Source organism: Onychostoma macrolepis, chromosome 24 (assembly GCF_012432095.1).
Source record: "Onychostoma macrolepis isolate SWU-2019 chromosome 24, ASM1243209v1, whole genome shotgun sequence".
Taxonomy (NCBI): Eukaryota; Metazoa; Chordata; class Actinopteri; order Cypriniformes; family Cyprinidae; genus Onychostoma; species Onychostoma macrolepis.
The window spans coordinates 3,242,111-3,260,660 of NC_081178.1; the positions used below are offsets into that span (position 1 = coordinate 3,242,111).

At 33.9% G+C, this 18,550-nt stretch overlaps 1 protein-coding gene across 3 annotated transcripts; it reads left to right on the forward strand.

Annotated features, from left to right (window-relative positions):
• The first annotated feature begins 826 nt into the window (after positions 1-826).
• On the forward strand, positions 827-17,626 carry slc17a7b (solute carrier family 17 member 7b). Of its 3 annotated transcripts, XM_058766202.1 has the most exons (14): positions 827-916; positions 2,335-2,555; positions 9,900-10,152; positions 11,140-11,258; positions 11,339-11,453; positions 11,650-11,737; positions 13,001-13,087; positions 13,203-13,345; positions 13,417-13,566; positions 13,743-13,875; positions 14,003-14,113; positions 14,781-14,908; positions 15,285-15,354; positions 16,148-17,626. In XM_058766202.1, the coding sequence occupies exons 2-14, from the start codon at positions 2,494-2,496 to the stop codon at positions 16,462-16,464; spliced, it is 1,776 nt and encodes a 591-aa protein (XP_058622185.1). In that variant the 5' UTR covers positions 827-916; positions 2,335-2,493; the 3' UTR covers positions 16,465-17,626. The 3 variants fall into 3 exon arrangements, with proteins under 3 accessions (XP_058622185.1, XP_058622186.1, XP_058622187.1); XM_058766203.1 differs by lacking the exon at positions 2,335-2,555 and having other exon boundaries at positions 842-916; XM_058766204.1 differs by lacking the exons at positions 827-916; positions 15,285-15,354 and having other exon boundaries at positions 1,997-2,555; positions 16,148-16,346.
• Positions 17,627-18,550: the final 924 nt, after the last annotated feature.

The window sequence follows — 18,550 nt, forward strand, 5'->3', positions numbered from 1 at the left end:
ATGGCGCTAGCAACGCCAAGATCATGGGTTCGATTCCCAGGGAAAGCAAGAGCTGATCAAATGTAAAAAAAAAAAACTGTAACTTGAATGCAATGCAAGTCGCTTTGGATAAAAGCGTCTGCTAAATGCATAAATGTAAAATGTACTAGGGGTGTGTGATATTGACAAAAAATAATATCTCAATATTTCCTGGGATTTAAAATCCCAGAAAATATTGAGAAATTTTTTGTTTCTATAGACGATATTTTGCTGAGTGTGTTATTGTGCTGATATCTTAAGGACTACTGTGGACACCTGACTCCTAAATTGTTTGATATTCTTCATATTCTGTGTGGTCAGTTCACAGCAGTGATAGAAATGAATCTTTTCCAATAAGTTTAAATTGATTTTTACCTTTTATGGGCATTTTTTTCTGAAAGTGCGCATCATCTCGAGTCAAATTCTTACATTTAATCAGTCAATAATAATAATAATGATAATAATAATAATACATTTAGGCTGTTACTAAAATGAAATCAGTATCAACAAAGTTCATCTTTGCAGAAGTTGCATGTGAAGTGGCATGTAGAGTAGTACACTTTAACGCAGCTTAGAGGGACATGGAATGCTTTAACCTGCAGTTACAAATGCATAAATAATGTTTTGATATTTTAAACATGAAATCTTGAATACTGATATTTGAAATTATTTAGAAAAATGAAAAGATACTTTAAATGTAAAATTAAAACCGCCAGTAGGTGGCATCAAGTCACTGTTAATAAGTGAGTCATTGCGACTGAACCGAATCATTTAAACGGTTGATTCATTCAGGAACGAAACACCGTCATGTTGAAACGCAAAAACAGTGCTGTGGCTGTGCTTGGAATGATTTTTGTTGGCGAAATAGAGCACAAACAGCCAATATGGTGTCTAAAACGTAAGTATCTTGATATTAATCTATTATTTATTGAACTGTTTTATAAAATCAATATCACTTTTGTAATCGTGCTGAGTTTTTAAGTAAATATGAATTTGATATGAAATGAAATGATATAAAGATATACGTTTTTTGCCCCCTTATCTTGAATTATGTGATCATTCATATTAGCAGACTGAATCATGCAGTGAAAGAACGCACTCTAGCATTAAATGCGCACGCGCACTAAGTTAGTCTAACCAGTCTTCATCACGTAGTTGCGTAGGTAAGTGTGTTTTATTTGGTTTTTGCAATATACTCGATAATGTCATGATGTCTCACGAGTTCAGTATTTGCGCTGAACTTCCCCAAGACATTAATGAGTGTGAATATTTTTTCACGCTAGTGATTTGACAGCGTTACCTGCCACAGCTGATTTTTAAATTAATTTCAGTGTTAATTTCAAATCCTGTTTGCAAACCATATCTTTAATTGTAATTAGTGTGTCCAATGTAAAATTATACGTACAGATGTTTTTCCAGTAACATTAATAGAATGTTTTTACAAAGTTCTTTGGTGTTTAATAATGTTCTCAAAATGTTTGGAACGTTTTGAAATGTTACTTATTTGTTACAACTTGTTTCAGAATGTTCAGAGAACATTCAAAAGTAACATTTCCATCATGTTTGCAAAATGATACAATGGAATGTTCCCACATAACCAGGAAAAAAAACGTTTCTAATTTTTATTATATTTATTTATTTTTAAAACTGTTTAGTGGTCTGGCTACTGTTTATCATATTTGACTTTAATGTATGATGATTTACAGAGAACGTTCAGAAATAACGTTTTTTTTTTTTTTCAGCTTAATTTGTACGTTAGAAAAACGTTCTTAGAATGTATATATTTTTTTGTTAGCTGGTAAAACAACCTCATTTTCAGCTCTTGTTCTTGTGTTGTCAGTTGTTTGTAGTGGCGTATTGTGTCCACTAAGTGTCTCTCATTTGCTCTGTGGATTAACAACAGACAGATAGTGTGTGTGTGTGTGTGTGTGTGTGTGTTACGGGGATCTCTCTCTCTCTCTCTCTCTCTCTCTCTCACGCACACACGCACACACAAACAAGGGTTTAGTCGTGTGAGCACGCTACTCTTCCCTCCTGCAGATTTACTCTAATCTGATTTCAGCACCGCGGACAGTGACACTCCATCCATGTTCATTAAACCACAGCGGCTCTAAAACTCCGTTCAACCACTTTAACTGTTTCTCTCTCTATAACAGCGTTTACTTGATGCAACTCACAAAATAAAGTTGTTTAGACTCACTAATGCTGCTTTCATTGTCTTTGTTCGGTCCTCCACTTCATATTTTCCATGAATCGATCGACTGGTATTCCTTTGGGAGCGCCGTTCCTGGAATCGCGTTTGTTAAACATTTGAAGTTTGTGTATGTGTGCGTATGTGCGTGCACGCCTGCGCATGTGTGTGAGAGAGTATTAGTGTGTGTGTGTGTGTGTGTGTGTGTGTGCGTGCGTGCTGTTGGTGGAAGGGGGAGCAGGAGCGCACAGAGTCCCGTCGGTCCCGCGGTGGAGTTGTAGAGGATGGAGGTCAGACCTGAACGCTTTAAAGCAGCAGCGGCGAAAACACTTGGACGGATAAACCGGTAAGAGACGAAACTTCATTCAACTTTTAAAAGAAATGCCAAAGCTGGTTTATATGTTCGCATTATTAGTGCAACGTCTAAATTATGCATATTTAAAGCGTTAAGGTAGCTTAATGAGGTTTATTTCTGATTAAAAAAAAAAAAAACGTTTGGTTGCTCTTTGTGAGAGCGTTTAATTTAAAAAATGAAGTGTAGGCTACTAGATGGAGGTCGTTGGATTAGTGCACTACATGACCGTCAACACACAGTATAGACGTACTGAAGATGAAGATGTGATTTTTGTCAGTCTTTCAGTGCTGGTGTTTGTTTCTGTCATTTTAAGTTGAGGAGATGCTCATTTGTGTAGTTTTTGTCTAATGTGTGTGTGTGTGTTCGGAACGACCAGATTAACTCGACTGGACTCTATTTATAGCGACTCTTGTCCAGTTTGTGTCGTCACATTTCACCTGTCAGGTGACCACTTCCGTTCTGCATCATGGCTGTCTAAAGATGCTGACTTTGAAACACATGCTCGATAGATTGTTTGTTTAAGAAGAAGAATTAAAACCTCCCTGGCGAAATGATAACTATTCAATATATATGACCTTAATGTATGATGACTTAACTGTATTTTAAGTCATATTTTGTTCATGCATATTAATATATATATATATTTAAAATATGCATAATATATATTTATGCATTTTTCAAATCACAGTATTTGACATGTTATGTTTATATATAACGTAATAAATATGTGAACGGTTTAATAATACATAATAGTAATACTAATAATAGAATATATATAACATTTTATTTTTATATATAAAATTAAAATAGCATAACTGAAATTATAGATAGCTGCACTTTCTGGAATTTCTGCATTTATCCTCTGTTTTGTTTTTGTGAGATTATCACTTCTTGGTCAATTTACTTCTGAGAATAGGAGATTATACTAAATAATTTAAAATTAATAATGCATGCTTCCCTCACATTTTCATTATAATTTGGAAAAACCAAACCGTGTTCGTAATGTAGTGCAAAAGAACTCTGCGAAAGATGTATTGATGTGAACTGATATGGATATTGTTTGATAAAACAGAAAGTTAAAGAACTGAAATGTCTTCTAACAACACTCTCTGTAAAATCGCAGGTCAGAATTTTTTGTAATAAATACTGGTTAAGTATTAATGGGCCAATTAATAATTCACGATATTCAAAATCTGATATGATATTTGATTCAACTGAATAATTACAAGTATACTAAAGGTGATTGATACTTTTCTGCATTATAGCTTCCTGCAAGATATTCTAGTGAAAATGTAAAATAAAAATGCAAATTTAAAGTAAACTTGTGATTAAAGATTGATGAAGCACACTGCTCTTCTTTTACTTTCAAGGACAAAAAGCCTTCATTTTTAAATAATGATATAAACAGATGAATATGTTAGTAATTTAAATCAGTATTTACACTTGTATGGATGGAATCAGCTTTTCATTAGCATACGGAGAAAACCACCATCCCACACTCTCTCTCACTCTCTCAGTCTGTTTCTCTGGATTTTGAGCAGTCTTTAACACGTAAATCCAGTCCTGAAATAGATCTCCAACTAACCTGCTGCTAGTTAAATCCTCTCTCTCTCTCTCTCTCTCTCTCTCTCCTGGAAAGCCCCATAAGTCATAGCGGTCGGTCGTTCACGTCACACCTGCTATTATCGGTCTGGACAGTGTCATTAAACTGTTAGTTCTTCCTGGACAGTGTGAGGATGTTGTTACGTATAAACGGCCATTTAAAAGCTCAATTCTCTCGCATTGATTCTTCAGATCAAATCAGATCCACAGGTTATTATATCAGCCAAAACACTCTCCTTCGGCGGTGATAGAAACTTGTAACTGTCTGCTCTCGAGATGATGCCATGCTTGTCTGGCGTTAATGCCTTTTCTTTCTGTTGTGGTTTAAACAGTTCTTTGTTGATTCTTGTGGTGTAAAGCTCAGGTTTTGTGCTGAATGAGTCTTAATCAAGGCACTTAACCCTGCGTTACTCCAGCTGACTGAAACTATACCAAGTGTTTCTGTAAATCCCGTCAGATAAAAGTGTCTCGCAAGACTTTTGAGCATCAACAGAATGTCTGGTCTGCTTCACCGCTTATTCTGGACAGGAACTGCAGATTTAGAAAGGAAGTGATGGTGACTGACACATAAAGTGTCCAGCAACAGATGCATTCACTAGTCGACCTACTTTTTTGTTTGGTAAATTTACTTCTGAGAGTGTGAAATTATACTACAATAATTTAAAATTAACAAAATAATAATGTATGATGTAATGTGACTGACATAAGTGAGCAGTAACAGTTGGTGTTTTTTGTGACATTTTAAGGGCAGGTAAATCTGAAAATCAGCAGAAATGTGAGAGAACTCAGGATTTCTGTTCATATAAAACTACACTGAAAATAATGTAGTGTAGGAGTTACCTTGAAATTATTTTAACTCAAAAACTGTGAATAAGTTTCACAAATAATTGCAAAGAAACTGCATGTATCACACTGAATTAAACGTGAAATTTAATTACAACGACTGAAATAATATTTTCTTGTGAAATGTAATGCAGTAAGTCTTAGTTTGATTACCACTTTGAAATATCTTTTTTTATTGCAGTGTAATAAGAAAAATAATGAAATGGGAATATATTCACTAAAGTACAGAGTACTGTAATATTTTAATAGTATTCTATAATTTTTTTGATTAAATTACAACCCCCCCCCCCCCACCCCTCCCATAAAATATTACTGTTTAGGTTTAATTTCTTTTTAGTTCAGTTTTATTATTACTGTTTTTTTATTAGTATTATTAGTTTCGGTTGGTAATTTTAGTATTTCAACTGAAACCCATTTCAGTTATCAACAATAGAAGCATTATTTCTATTTTTTTTCTAATTGGTAAGTCTTCCATCTAATATATATGTGTATATATATGTATATGTATGTGTATATATGTATATGTATCTATCTACAGTCATGGCCAAAAATATTGGCACCCTTGGTAAATATGATCAAAGAAGACTGTGAAAATTAATCTGCATGTTAATCCTTTTGATCTTTTATTAAAAAAATTCACAAAAATCTAACCTTTCATTGGATAATAAGAATTTAAAATGGGGGGAAATATCATTATGAAATAAATATTTTTCTCTAATGCACATTGGCCACAATTAACGGCACCCTTTTATTCAATACTTTTTGAAACCTCCATTTGCCAGTTTAACAGCTCTAAATGTTCTCCTATAATACCTGATGAGGTTAGAGACACCTGACAAGAGATCAGAGACCATTCCTTCATCCAGAATCACTCCAGACCCTTTAGATTCACAGCTCCATGTTGCTGCTTCTTCTCTTCAGTTCACTCATGTTCTACAGGGTTCAGGTCAGAGGACTGGAATGGCCAGCAGAAGCTTGGTTTTGTGCTCAGTGACCCATTTTTGTGTTGTTTTTGAGGTTTGTGTTTGGATTATTGTACGGTTGGAAGATACAAACATGGCCCATTATAAGATTTCTAACAGAGTCTGTCACCTGATTGATTTTTTATCTGTTGGTATTTGATAGAATCCATGATGCCATGCGTCTAAACAAGATGTCCAGGACCTCCAGCAGAAATATAGGCCCACAACATCAAAAATACAGCAGTATATTTCATTGTACACATGGGGTACTTTTTATCCCTGTGTTCACCAAACCCATCTTGAGTGTTTGCTGCTAAAAAGCTCATTTTTTAGTTTCATCTGACCATAGAAGCCAGTCCCATTTGAAGCTCCAGTCGTGTCTGATAACTGAATATGCTGGAGTTTGTTTTTGGATGAGCGAGGAGAATTTTTCTTGAAACCCTCCCGAACAACATGTGCTGATGTAGGTGATGTTTGACAATTTTTTTTAAAAAAGGTTTACTGAACCCGAGACTCAACTATTTTCTGCAATTCTTTAGCTACTCAAACTCTCCTTCTCAGCGTGCATTAGGACGATATAGACAATTATTGCCCTGATGGTGGAAATGGGGATTTTCACTGCTCTAGCTCTTTTCTTAAAGCCACTTCACTAATTTGTGAAGCTCAATTATCTTTTGCTGCACATCAGAAATATATTCTTTGGTTTTTCTCATTGTGACGGATGATTAAGGGAATTTGGGCTTTGTTTTCCCTCCTATTTATATTTCTGTGAAACAGGAAGCCATGGCTGGATAATTTCATGTTCATAATCACCCTGGAGTGCTCACAATCGTGAATATGAATGGGAATATACTTCAGAGATATTTTACTCATAAGAATTTCTAGGGGTGCCAATAATTGTGTCCAACGTGTATTTGAGAAAAACATTTATTTCATAATGATATTTCCCCCCCATTTTAAATTCTTATTATCCAGTGAAAGGATAGATTTTTGTGAATTTTTTTAAATGGAAGATCAAAAGGATTAACAATGCAGATTAATTTTCACAGCCGCCTTTGATCATATTTACCAAGGGTGCTGATATTTTTGGCCATAACTGTATATATCCATATCAACCTGTCTCTATCTCTCACTCTCTCTCACTCTCTATATATATATCTATATATATAATTATAATAATAATATAAATATTTTATTTCAGCTTTTTGAATGTTTCATATTTATTACAGATACACATCTGAATGAATAAGCTTAATCAATCCTAAACAGGATTGTTGTGTTTGTAATCTAAATCAATCCATCAGGATCTCTCAATCAAGGCCTTTCTTTCACTGCGAGTGAATTTACTTCTATAAATGTAAAAGAGATGATCAGAAACTCAAGTACAGAGAATAAAGAACGGATTGAGGAGAACGGAAGGGAAGAATGGAAGGATGAAGGGGGAGGGAGATGGAGGAGGAGAAGGGAGGCAGAAAAAGACTAAAATAGAAGGTTTGATCAATAATTCAGGCTCTGAGGAACATTATTATTTCATCAGCAGCACTGAAGTACAGCTGCAGTAGAGCTGTAACCTGACAGTAAGAGCACTGCGTGTCTGTACTTAACACTCATCACAGATTCATCTGGACAGTCAGTACTTTAAAGGTCGCATATGTGACACATCTGATATAAAAATGTTATAATATAATTCTTTTTTTTGGTCTTCAAGTCAAGCTTTTGCTTATATTTAGGGTTAGTGATATGCTCAAACACTCGATTGTCTGCATCATCCTCCTCCAGCGTTTGTCATCAAACATGAATTATTCCTCAAATCATGCTTTTACTTCACTAAGTGATCAGAACCACCCTAGCAATCACATAGCAATGTGCTAAAGCCACTCAAAACAAAACACTTTAGGAAATAAATAGCAACACTTTTGCAACCATGCACAATTAAAAACAGTGACTTTTATGGACAAACACCACAAAATCATAATTTTATTAAATAATGAATATTTAAAATGAGTGTGTGCTGTTTGTGGTTCCGGTCAAAGGAAACTGCTGCTCTCATAGCGTGTTATGGTGTGTTTAATCTGGATTTGATGTGACACGTCGGTTCATTATGAATGTGAACTGGGAAATGTTTCATTTCTGCTTCATATTTTTGTTTTATGAGTGCTGGTGAACATCCAACAGAGACATTTTGCCAAAAAAGCTACAATTGTCTAATTTTACTAATAACATGCAGTGGTTTTGTTGACTTTTGTTACTTAATAAGCTACAGTAATCTATAAGGGAACTGATCGTTGCTCTTTCAGAGCTCAGGAAACTTACTGGAGTGTTTTCATTTATGTTTCATTTAGATAATAATTCCAGATGTTTCTCTTTAAACCCTTTAGCAGAAATAAAACTCGATGCAAATGATGAAATTATTGTCATACAGTAAGAGTTTAGTTGTATACGTTTATTGCTATGCAAATTAATATAAATGATAATATAAAGTTGTCTAAATCATCTTTTTGATCATCTTATAACTACTTTTATAGGTGTATGTGTCACTGATGCAATATTTAGTTTCCTCCAAGTGATTTCAAAAAACCTTTTCAGCTCAGAGATGAATCACATTATAAACTGTGTTGATTTGAAGCTATATGTATAGATATATATGTATATCTAGGGCATAGGTTTGATTTTGACATTGGTGGGACAAAACAGCAGACAACACCCCCCTCCCCATCCAACTACCCCAACATTTTTGCATTTATGATAAACGCTTGACCACAGTTTCATGTCATCTAAAGTTTTTATTTATAGCTATGGTAGCTAACATACTCATAATTCATAAAGTGAGCTTTTTTTATGTTAGCGTATTAATCTGACAATAATGACACAATTTTGATTATGTAAAACCAACAACATTACAGCAGCAGTTTCAAAGATGTTTTGATTGTTTGACTTCTCAAAAGAGAATGCAGTAAAATATTATTTAATTTGCGTTCTCTACTAGCTAAATACATGAACAACCCTCTCTTTTCTTTATTCAGAGTTGATCTAGAAACTAATCAAAGCTCTGTTAATTCTAAAGCAATTAAAACCCTATTTCTATATTCATCTTATGTGTCCTCTTAAGGTGTAAATGTATTACTTTTTTGTTTGTTAACCTGGCAACACATCCCTTCCCGAAAATTAACCATAGATTTACTAAAACAAAACATGGTAACCACAAATTAACATCGGTTTTGCTACACTAACCATAGTTTAACCATGTTATTTGTAGTAAAACTGTAAAGATTTGCGATACGCACTCCGAAGTCCTGATCTGAATCAAATGATTTGCGATGCATACTCCAAAGTTTCGATTTGAATCAAGATTCACAAACCCTCTCCAAAGTTCTGATCCGAATCAAATGATTCGTGATCCACGTTTCGAAGCCCCGATCTGATTTAAAAGATTTGCGAACCTGATCCAAAGTTCCGATCTAAATCAATTGATTCACGATATGCGCTCCGAAGTTCCGATCTGAATCAAATTATTTGCGAACCTGCTCCAAGATCCCAATCTAAATAATGATTCGTGATCCACGCTCCAAAGTTCCGATCTAAATAATGATCCAGTCACACAAACTACAAATTAACCATGGTTTTGCTACACTAATCATAGTTTAACCCGCTCCGAAGTTCCAATCTAAATCAAATGATTCGCGAAATGCTCTCCGAAGTGCCGATCTGAATCAAAAGATTCACGAAACCGCTTCGAAGTTCCGTTCTAAATAATTATTTGGGAACCATCATTTCCGATCGGGACTTTGGCGCATGTATCGTGAATGCTTCAATTTGCGAAATGATTCACGAACCTGCTACGATGTTCCGATATGAGTTTTCTTTTCCATAGGCAGCTGATTCTGAAGGTTTTAGTGGTGTTTCATGTGTTGATGTGTGTGTTCGTCAGGGTCCTAGAGAAGCGTCAGGAGAATGGAGAGACGATCGAGTTGTCGGCAGAAGGTCGTCCAGAGCTGCAGGAGGAGAAGGAGCTTCCCGTGGTGGACTGCACGTGTTTCGGTCTGCCGCGCCGCTACATCATCGCCATGTTATCAGGCCTGGGGTTCTGCATCTCGTTCGGCATCCGCTGTAATCTGGGCGTCGCCGTCGTTAGCATGGTGAACAACCACACCGTCTATAGAGAAGGCAAGCCGTACGTTGTGGTAAGTGAGAAAGAGCAGAATTTTCAAGTTCTTCAACGCCAAATTTAGTGTCACTGTTAGTCCACAATTTCATGTCTTTGTTTATAGATTTTTAACTCTGGCTAATTTTTATCAGAACAAGTTTTGGAGGAACTAAGCTTTTGTAAGACAGACCCAGAAAAACGTTTTATAGAACTTTTATAGATATGTAAAAGTTGCAAAAATTGATAAAATTGTTTAGTCTATTTTTTTTGTTCATTTATTGTATTCTTTGTTGAATGTTAAATCTGTGTCTGTCATGTAATAGCTGATATGGCAACAAATTTAAATAAAACCAACAACCAAATTAATTACCACTGAACTAGATTTTCTGCAATTTGGTCGGCTTTTTATCAGATCTTTTTGTCTAGAAAATCTTGCGACTCTGCTGGTCACAACCTTTGAATATTTTGGCATAAAATTGCCATTTTGCATAAAAATTTGCCAAGGTTTTAATAATTAGTGATTTGAATCATTAGTCATTAGTAATAGGTTGTGTGTTTTTGGCATTATTTTTTTAAAATAATTTTTATTACTTTTATTTCAGCTTTCATTTTACTTATTTTTGTACATCAAGTAATACTAAATGAAAATGCAATAAAATATATATTTTTAAATATTTAATTTATTTTTAGTTATTTTCAATTAACTAAATTAGAAATGTATTAATTGTTTAATTAATAGCTTTATTTCAGCAGATTTTTTGGCATACTAAAAAAGTAGTATGAAAAACATATGCAACAATACATATTTCAAACTGATACAGTATTGTCAAATGACTCTATTTTGCATTTTAGTTTTGCATAATGCAGTACACATTGATTTATTTGGTGCATTTTGTTGATAAAAGCAACATATTACATTTTAAGCATGTTTGAGGCAATGCAATTATACTTTAAGTATTTTTTATGCATAATTAATTTTAGTTTAGTGTATTTGTTCATCAAACAAAATGTGTCTGTGTTTCAGAAAGCTCAGTTCAGTTGGGACCCAGAGACAGTAGGAATGATTCACGGCTCGTTTTTTTGGGGATATATAGTCACTCAGATTCCTGGAGGTTTCATCTGTCAGAAATTCGCGGCTAACAGGTCGGTCATGCCGTCACTAAACGCAGACGTACAGAAGAATAAAACACTCTTCATACAGCAGATGCTTCTCTGTTTCTCAGGGTTTTTGGCTTTGCAATCGTGGCCACGTCTTTTCTGAATATGATGATTCCCACAGCAGCACGAATGCACTTCGGCTGTGTGATTATAGTCAGGATACTACAGGGGCTGGTGGAGGTAAATAAATATATATGTACTAGTACTATTACAGTGCTGAAAAGCGATTCAACACTCTCTCCGAGAAATTCTCAGATAAACTGGCTTCTGGCTTCCAGTTCATGTGTCACATTTGAAAGTTTGAATATGTTCTGATGCAGTAGTGCTCTGGTTATAGTCTATGACTTCATCTGCTGTCATTGTCATTGCTGCTCAGGGCGTATCTTACCCAGCATGCCACGGGATCTGGGCGAAATGGGCCCCACCCCTAGAGAGAAGCCGATTGGCCACAACAGCGTTCTGTGGTGAGGTCATTATTTTTAGCAGTTTAATATCTGTAATCTTTAATCATTTTAATTATTGCTTTCAGATTTTACTTTCGTATGATAGTTGAATGTTCATAGTAGTAGTAATAATAATAATAATGATAATAATGATGATTGTTAATATTTTCCTTGGTCAGTGTTGTTTATTAAGTTTTCATAATAATAATAATAATAATAATGATTGTTAATATTTTCATTGGTCAGTGTTGTTTATTAAGTTTTAATAATAATAATAATAATAATAATGATGATTTAATATTTTCCTTGGTCAGTGTTGTTTAAGTTTTCATAATAATAATAATAATAATATTATGAACACTGAATAATCTATTGTTGTTGTCATCTAATTTTGATTAGTGTTAGTTATTCAGTGTTAATAATAATAAAAACAACAACAACAATAATAAAATAGTGATTGTTATTATTTTCCTTGGTCAGCGTTAATTATTAGGTGTTCATAATAATAATAATAATAATAATAATAGTAATGATAAATATTATGAACATTGAATAATCTATTGTTGTCATCTAATTTTGATTAGTGTTAGTTATTCAGTGTTAACAACAACAACAACAACAACAATAACAACAATAATAAAATAGTGATTGTTATTATTTTCCTTAGTGTTGGTTATTGAGTGTTAATAATAATAATAATAATAATAATAATAATAATAATTGTTATTATTTTTCTTGGCCAGCGTTGATTATTAGGTGTTCAAAATAATAATAATAATAGTAATAATGGTAAATGTTATGAACACTGAATAATCTATTATTATTATTGTTGTTGTTGTTGTTGTGGTCTAATTTTGATTAGTGTTACTTATTTGGCTAGTTATTCTGTGTTGTTAATAATAATAATAATAATAATAATAAGTAATATAAGAATTATTATTATTATTGTTATTATTATTGTTGTTGCTGTTGTTGTTATGAATACTGAATAACCTAATATTATTATTGTAGTTATCTAATTCCATTTTTATTAGTCGCTTTTGTTATTCAGTAGTAGTAGTAATAATAATAATAATTATACAATTATGAGCACTGAGTAATCTAATAATAAATATTATAATTATTTTGATTAGTTTATTATTTTGATTAATAATACAATTCTTTATTATTGTTTTATTTAAATATTAAATTATTATTATTTTTACATTTTTATTAATATACACATAAGTGTAGTTTTCCAACTGCAGTTGATGTGAAGTGTGTGTGGTTTCTTGTGTTTGTCAGGCTCATACGCCGGAGCTGTGATAGCCATGCCGTTAGCAGGAGTTCTGGTTCAGTACTCAGGCTGGTCCTCAGTCTTCTATGTATATGGTGAGGAAAACCAGCATGCACTCGCTCTAATAACAAATGTATGACGCTCATCTCATCTGTTTCTGATGTTCAGGTCACTCAGTGTCTGTTTCTTGTGGTTTCTCTCTGTCTGTAGGTAGTTTCGGGATCTGCTGGTATATGTTCTGGATTCTGGTGTCGTATGAGAGTCCAGCAGCTCATCCCACCATCACTCCGGAGGAGAGGAAGTACATCGAAGACGCCATCGGAGAATCGGCTGGACTGATGAACCCGGTGACGGTACGAACGCACAGGTTTATATAGTGATGCTAGAAAACCACGACTTTTTCCTCTCATTCTCCTCTCTGCAGAAATTCAACACTCCCTGGCGGCAGTTCTTCACATCCATGCCCGTCTACGCCATCATCGTGGCCAATTTCTGCAGGAGTTGGACCTTTTACCTGCTGCTCATCAGTCAGCCGGCGTATTTCGAGGAGGTGTTTAAGTTTGAGATCAGCAAGGTGAGAGAGGACATCCAAAATGTTGGTTATTCTTAACAATCATAATAATCATCATCATTATTGGTGGTGGTGGTTCAAAAATTTTTAGCTCTGTACTCTTACTGGATGATGACTAGTGGCCCAAGGTATTTTAGGAGAAACATCTGAGAGAGTTAAACACATCTGTCTGTCTTCAGGTGGGAATCCTCTCTGCTCTTCCTCATCTGGTGATGACCATCGTGGTGCCGATCGGAGGACAGCTGGCCGACTACCTGAGGACTCACAACATCATGACCACCACCAACGTCAGGAAACTCATGAACTGTGGAGGTAAAGCCTGTTTTCATTCTGCATTCTGCTGCAATGCTGCTATAAATGAGTCATGAATGTCATGTGACTGACCCCACCGGAGCTGCCGATTGGCTGACGGAGCGTTACATGTTCTGTGTGTGTTCAGGTTTCGGGTTGGAGGCCACGTTTCTTCTGGTTGTGGGTTTCTCTCACACTAAAGGCATTGCCATCTCGTTTCTGGTCCTTGCTGTTGGATTCAGTGGTTTCGCCATCTCAGGTAAGAACTAACACTATCTTTCAAATGTCTTGGGTCAGTAAGATTTACTTTGAACAAACTTTTAACAATTTTATTAATACTTTTATTCCGCAAAACTAAAACCATAAAATATGTTACTTGAAATAAACTAACTGGAATAAAATAAAATAAAATACAAAAACCATCTATTAAAAAGACTTTTATAATGTTACAAACACTGTTATTTACTTACTATTATATTTATAGTTATTTGAATTATCTTTTATTTTATATTTTCTGTTTTTATTTTTATTGAAATGTTTAGTAATTTTGTTATGTGCTTTTGTAATTTTTATTGTTTTTTTAATATTGTTAGTTTTTTAATATTTATATTTTATTTTATTTCAACTTTATTACAATGAACAAAAAATAATTGTTTTACTTTTAGTTTATGATAATAACTGGAGTTGTGAAAAATAGTTATTTCACTGTTCTCCACAAAATATAATTTGATAATAATCAGAAATATTTCTTGAGCAGCAAATTCATTTGTGAAGCATCATGCGACACTGAAGACTGAAGTAATGATGCAGAAAATTCAGCTTTACATCAAAGAAATAAATTACATTTTAAAATATATTCAAATAGAAAACAGTTTTTTTAGATTGTAATAATATTTCAAATTTTTACTGTTTTTACTGTCCTCCAGGGTTCAATGTCAATCATCTGGACATCGCTCCACGCTACGCCAGCATTCTGATGGGCATCTCTAACGGTGTCGGGACGCTCTCTGGCATGGTGTGTCCTCTGATCGTCGGTGCCATGACCAAAAACAAGGTATTGACTTTAAACCGTAGAGGAAGAGAAAGAGAGCGTTTGTTGTGCTGCTTGTGTTTACAGCTGATTCATGCTTTTACGTGCAGTGTAACATCTACAGAGATCATGTGTCATTTTCCCACCTCTCTGGCTTCTTTTCATTTATATTACAGCTCCTTCTCTCATTTTCCTCTTTTTTCTGTTCATTGGGCATCACATTTCCTTCATGCAAATGTCCCTTCAGTTCTAGCATAACTTTTCTGATATTTCAACATAAACACATTTACATTATCTGAAAGGACACACATGTACGCTTTGATACATATGCATGTTACGCGCTTAAATACACACATAACACATAAACCTCCATTCTCGTCCTGTGTGTTTCTCTCTGTAGACGCGGGAGGAGTGGCAGTATGTGTTTCTCATTGCATCACTTGTTCATTATGGTGGAGTTATCTTCTACGGTGAATATTTCTGTCCAATTCCTTCCATCCATCTCTGATTATCGTAATTCATTGAGCTGTGATTTGTTGTGTGTGTTTGTGTAATATGTGTGGCACTTTGGATAAAAGTGTGAATCTCATGAAGAAAATGATATTTTTTTGATATTTTTATACTTATTAATAATAATACATTTTAATAATACGAATAATTTAAAATATTAATAGAAATTAATATAAAAAGTCATATAAAATGGTATTTATTGTTGTATATATTAAGAATTTTATTATTATGCAATTTTAATTTCAAAAACTGAATTAAATTATAAATAATTTTTGCATCGTGACATTTTCTGACATTTATGCAGGAATGAAAATCATCTTTATTTTTAGCATAAATTCAACAAATCCTCCCTTGCTATATACTTATCATTTAATAATAAATATTATATTTTATATACTTATGTTTATATACTTTAGTTTAACTTGATGTACTAAAATAACAAAAACTGAAATAAAAATGTATCTAAGCTATATTTAAAAATAAATAAATATAAAAATAAAAGCTAATTTAAATGAACTAAAATACTGAAATAACACTGGCTACAAAAATAGTGAAAGAGGTCATGTGATTTGAAAACAATTGTGTGGTCTTAAAATATAATTTGAATTTAGTTAGTAATAGACAGTTTTCTCCTTTTGGTTTTGGGGCTGGACTATAACACATTTCCTGACTGTTTTTGTGAGGTTCACACCTGCTAAATGAATAAATGACACTATAAATCTCGGCTCTCAGTGATGATTTCTTGTTGTTCAGGCCTCTTTGCGTCGGGAGAAAAGCAGCCGTGGGCGGAGCCAGAGAACATGAGCGAGGATAAATGCGGGATACTAGGAGAAGACGAGCTGGCGGATGAAACGGAAGAGCTGTACCGCTCAGCGGGCGGCGGCTACGGAGCAACCATCCAATCAGGTGACCCCAATGGGGCGGGAACTGGAGGGGGCGGAGCTGGAGGAAGCTGGGCCTCAGACTGGGACAAAACAGAAGAATATGTCCAACCTGTGGGAACGAACAGCTTCCTGTACGGAGGAGAGGGGAATGAGAAAATGATTGTGAGGCTCAGAGATCAACAGTAAAGCTGGAAGGGAACGGGAGGGAGGAAAACAAGGACTGAATATCCCTCCCCTACAGAAACTGATTGGGACGGAGGAAGTGCTTTTGACCCAAACTAGAAAAATAACATAATTAACATCAAATCTTGAGTGTGTATGTGTCCGATTTGTGTGCATGTGGACATAGGGTAATGTGACCAGTCAAATGTTTGGACATTCAAAACATAATTTTAGTCCTTGTGTCCAAACGTTTGAGTCCCTGGTCGTGTATTTTAGCAATTAAACTGATCATCAAGTGTTCAGAGTAGCCTATTACTGTTATGAAATATTACTGCAATTCTGCCTAAATTGTGACAAAATTGTAAATGGTGGTTCTTACAAATCAAATCCTCTTTTGTAGAACAACTAAAGTATAATTCCAATTAAAAATTGAAAATAAACCAGATTTAGGGAATTGATCTCATGTGCCAATACTGTGAGGTGTGTGTAGTATTGGTCCCTTTTCAACAAGAATCTCATAGATAAATACACATTTAATAAAGACTAGCGGTGTCAATTATTTGGTTGAGCTTATAGAAGCATTGACATACTTAGGTTTTGGTAGTGAATTTTCTTTAACCATTCATTTTTTTGATCTTTTATTAATATTTTGTATGCATTTAATCCATAACCACATAGTAAAGTTGTATTAATTTGTACTGAAGCTTAAACATTTCTTTCATTTCTAATTTATTTAATTAAAACATCATGTTCAGCCTTTATTTTATTTAATTTTTTGTTCCAAGTCCGACGAAAACGATGCCAAGCGCTGACCAACGGGATGTTGAAAGATCACTCAGAAACGCTTGTTTCCATTTCACCATTTAGCTGTTTAATCTCACATATAGATGAAAACAGAACCATTAAATGGTATTTGAGAAGATGAGATGATTTAAAAAAATAAATAAAATAGAACACAGTTTAACTCAAATGAAATGTTGTTCAGCACTTTCTCCCCAGCATGGCACGTGACATTTTCAATATTCTCTCATGTACTCGCACATCAGCAGATTAAAGATGTAGTTCACACAAAAATGAAAGCTTTGTCATCATTTGCTCACCCTCACAAACCTTTATGACTCTATTTATTCTGTGTAAGAATCTGTGGCACTTCGCATAAAGGTGAATCTCGTGACAAAATGTCATTTCTCACCCCGTAATTAACCAAAAATAATCTGAAATTTAATTTTGCATAAAGTTAATAGAAGTATTTCCTAAAAATAAAAATATTTTTAGATATTAATATATAATTTTTAACATATTAATATATTAATATATATTATTTTAATTAAATTATTTAATTTTATTATAAATAATTTTCTTGCATCAGAACTTTTTGTCAATTATGCAATAATGAAAAAAAAAACATCCTGTCATGATTTAAAAAAAAAAAAATTAAAATCAGTATAAATGAATTTAGCAAAACTTGTATACATAAAAAATAGTATTTGTGTATATTTTTTTTTTTCAATTGCAGTGAGGTGTATATGTTCATATGAGGTAACATGGACTGCTGTTATGATGATTTATGGTGCTTTTTAAGCTTGAAAATGTACGTCCTGACTCACTGTAGTTGTATGTAAACGAGCATCTGGCACATTTTTCAAATTCCCTTCTTTTGCGAGTAAGTCATACAGGTTTGGAACGACATGAGAGCGAGTAAATGATGACAGAATTTGCATTTTTGGGTAAACTGATCCTTTAGTATAAACCAAGAAGCAGATCCCATAGAAATGAAGTGATATTTCTGTGGTTATCTCGCTGAATAATTAAGATAAGGTGATTCACTTATGATGAAATCCCGTCTCTCTGTAGAAGGACGTGTTTGTAACACATCACTGCATTTGTGTCTTTTTCTTTCTTTTTGTTTCTTGGGGTTTGTTTCCTACGTATTTGTTCTATGTTGTGAAATGTGAATGTATATAAAAAAAAACTTGTGATAAAGCGACTTACATGATTAAACTTCATTATTGTGAGTGATTATTACTATCATTGCTGCAGTTGTGTAAACGCTGAGACTTGAGGTCAAAATACTGTTTTCAAACTATTGCATACTAAAACTAATGTTATG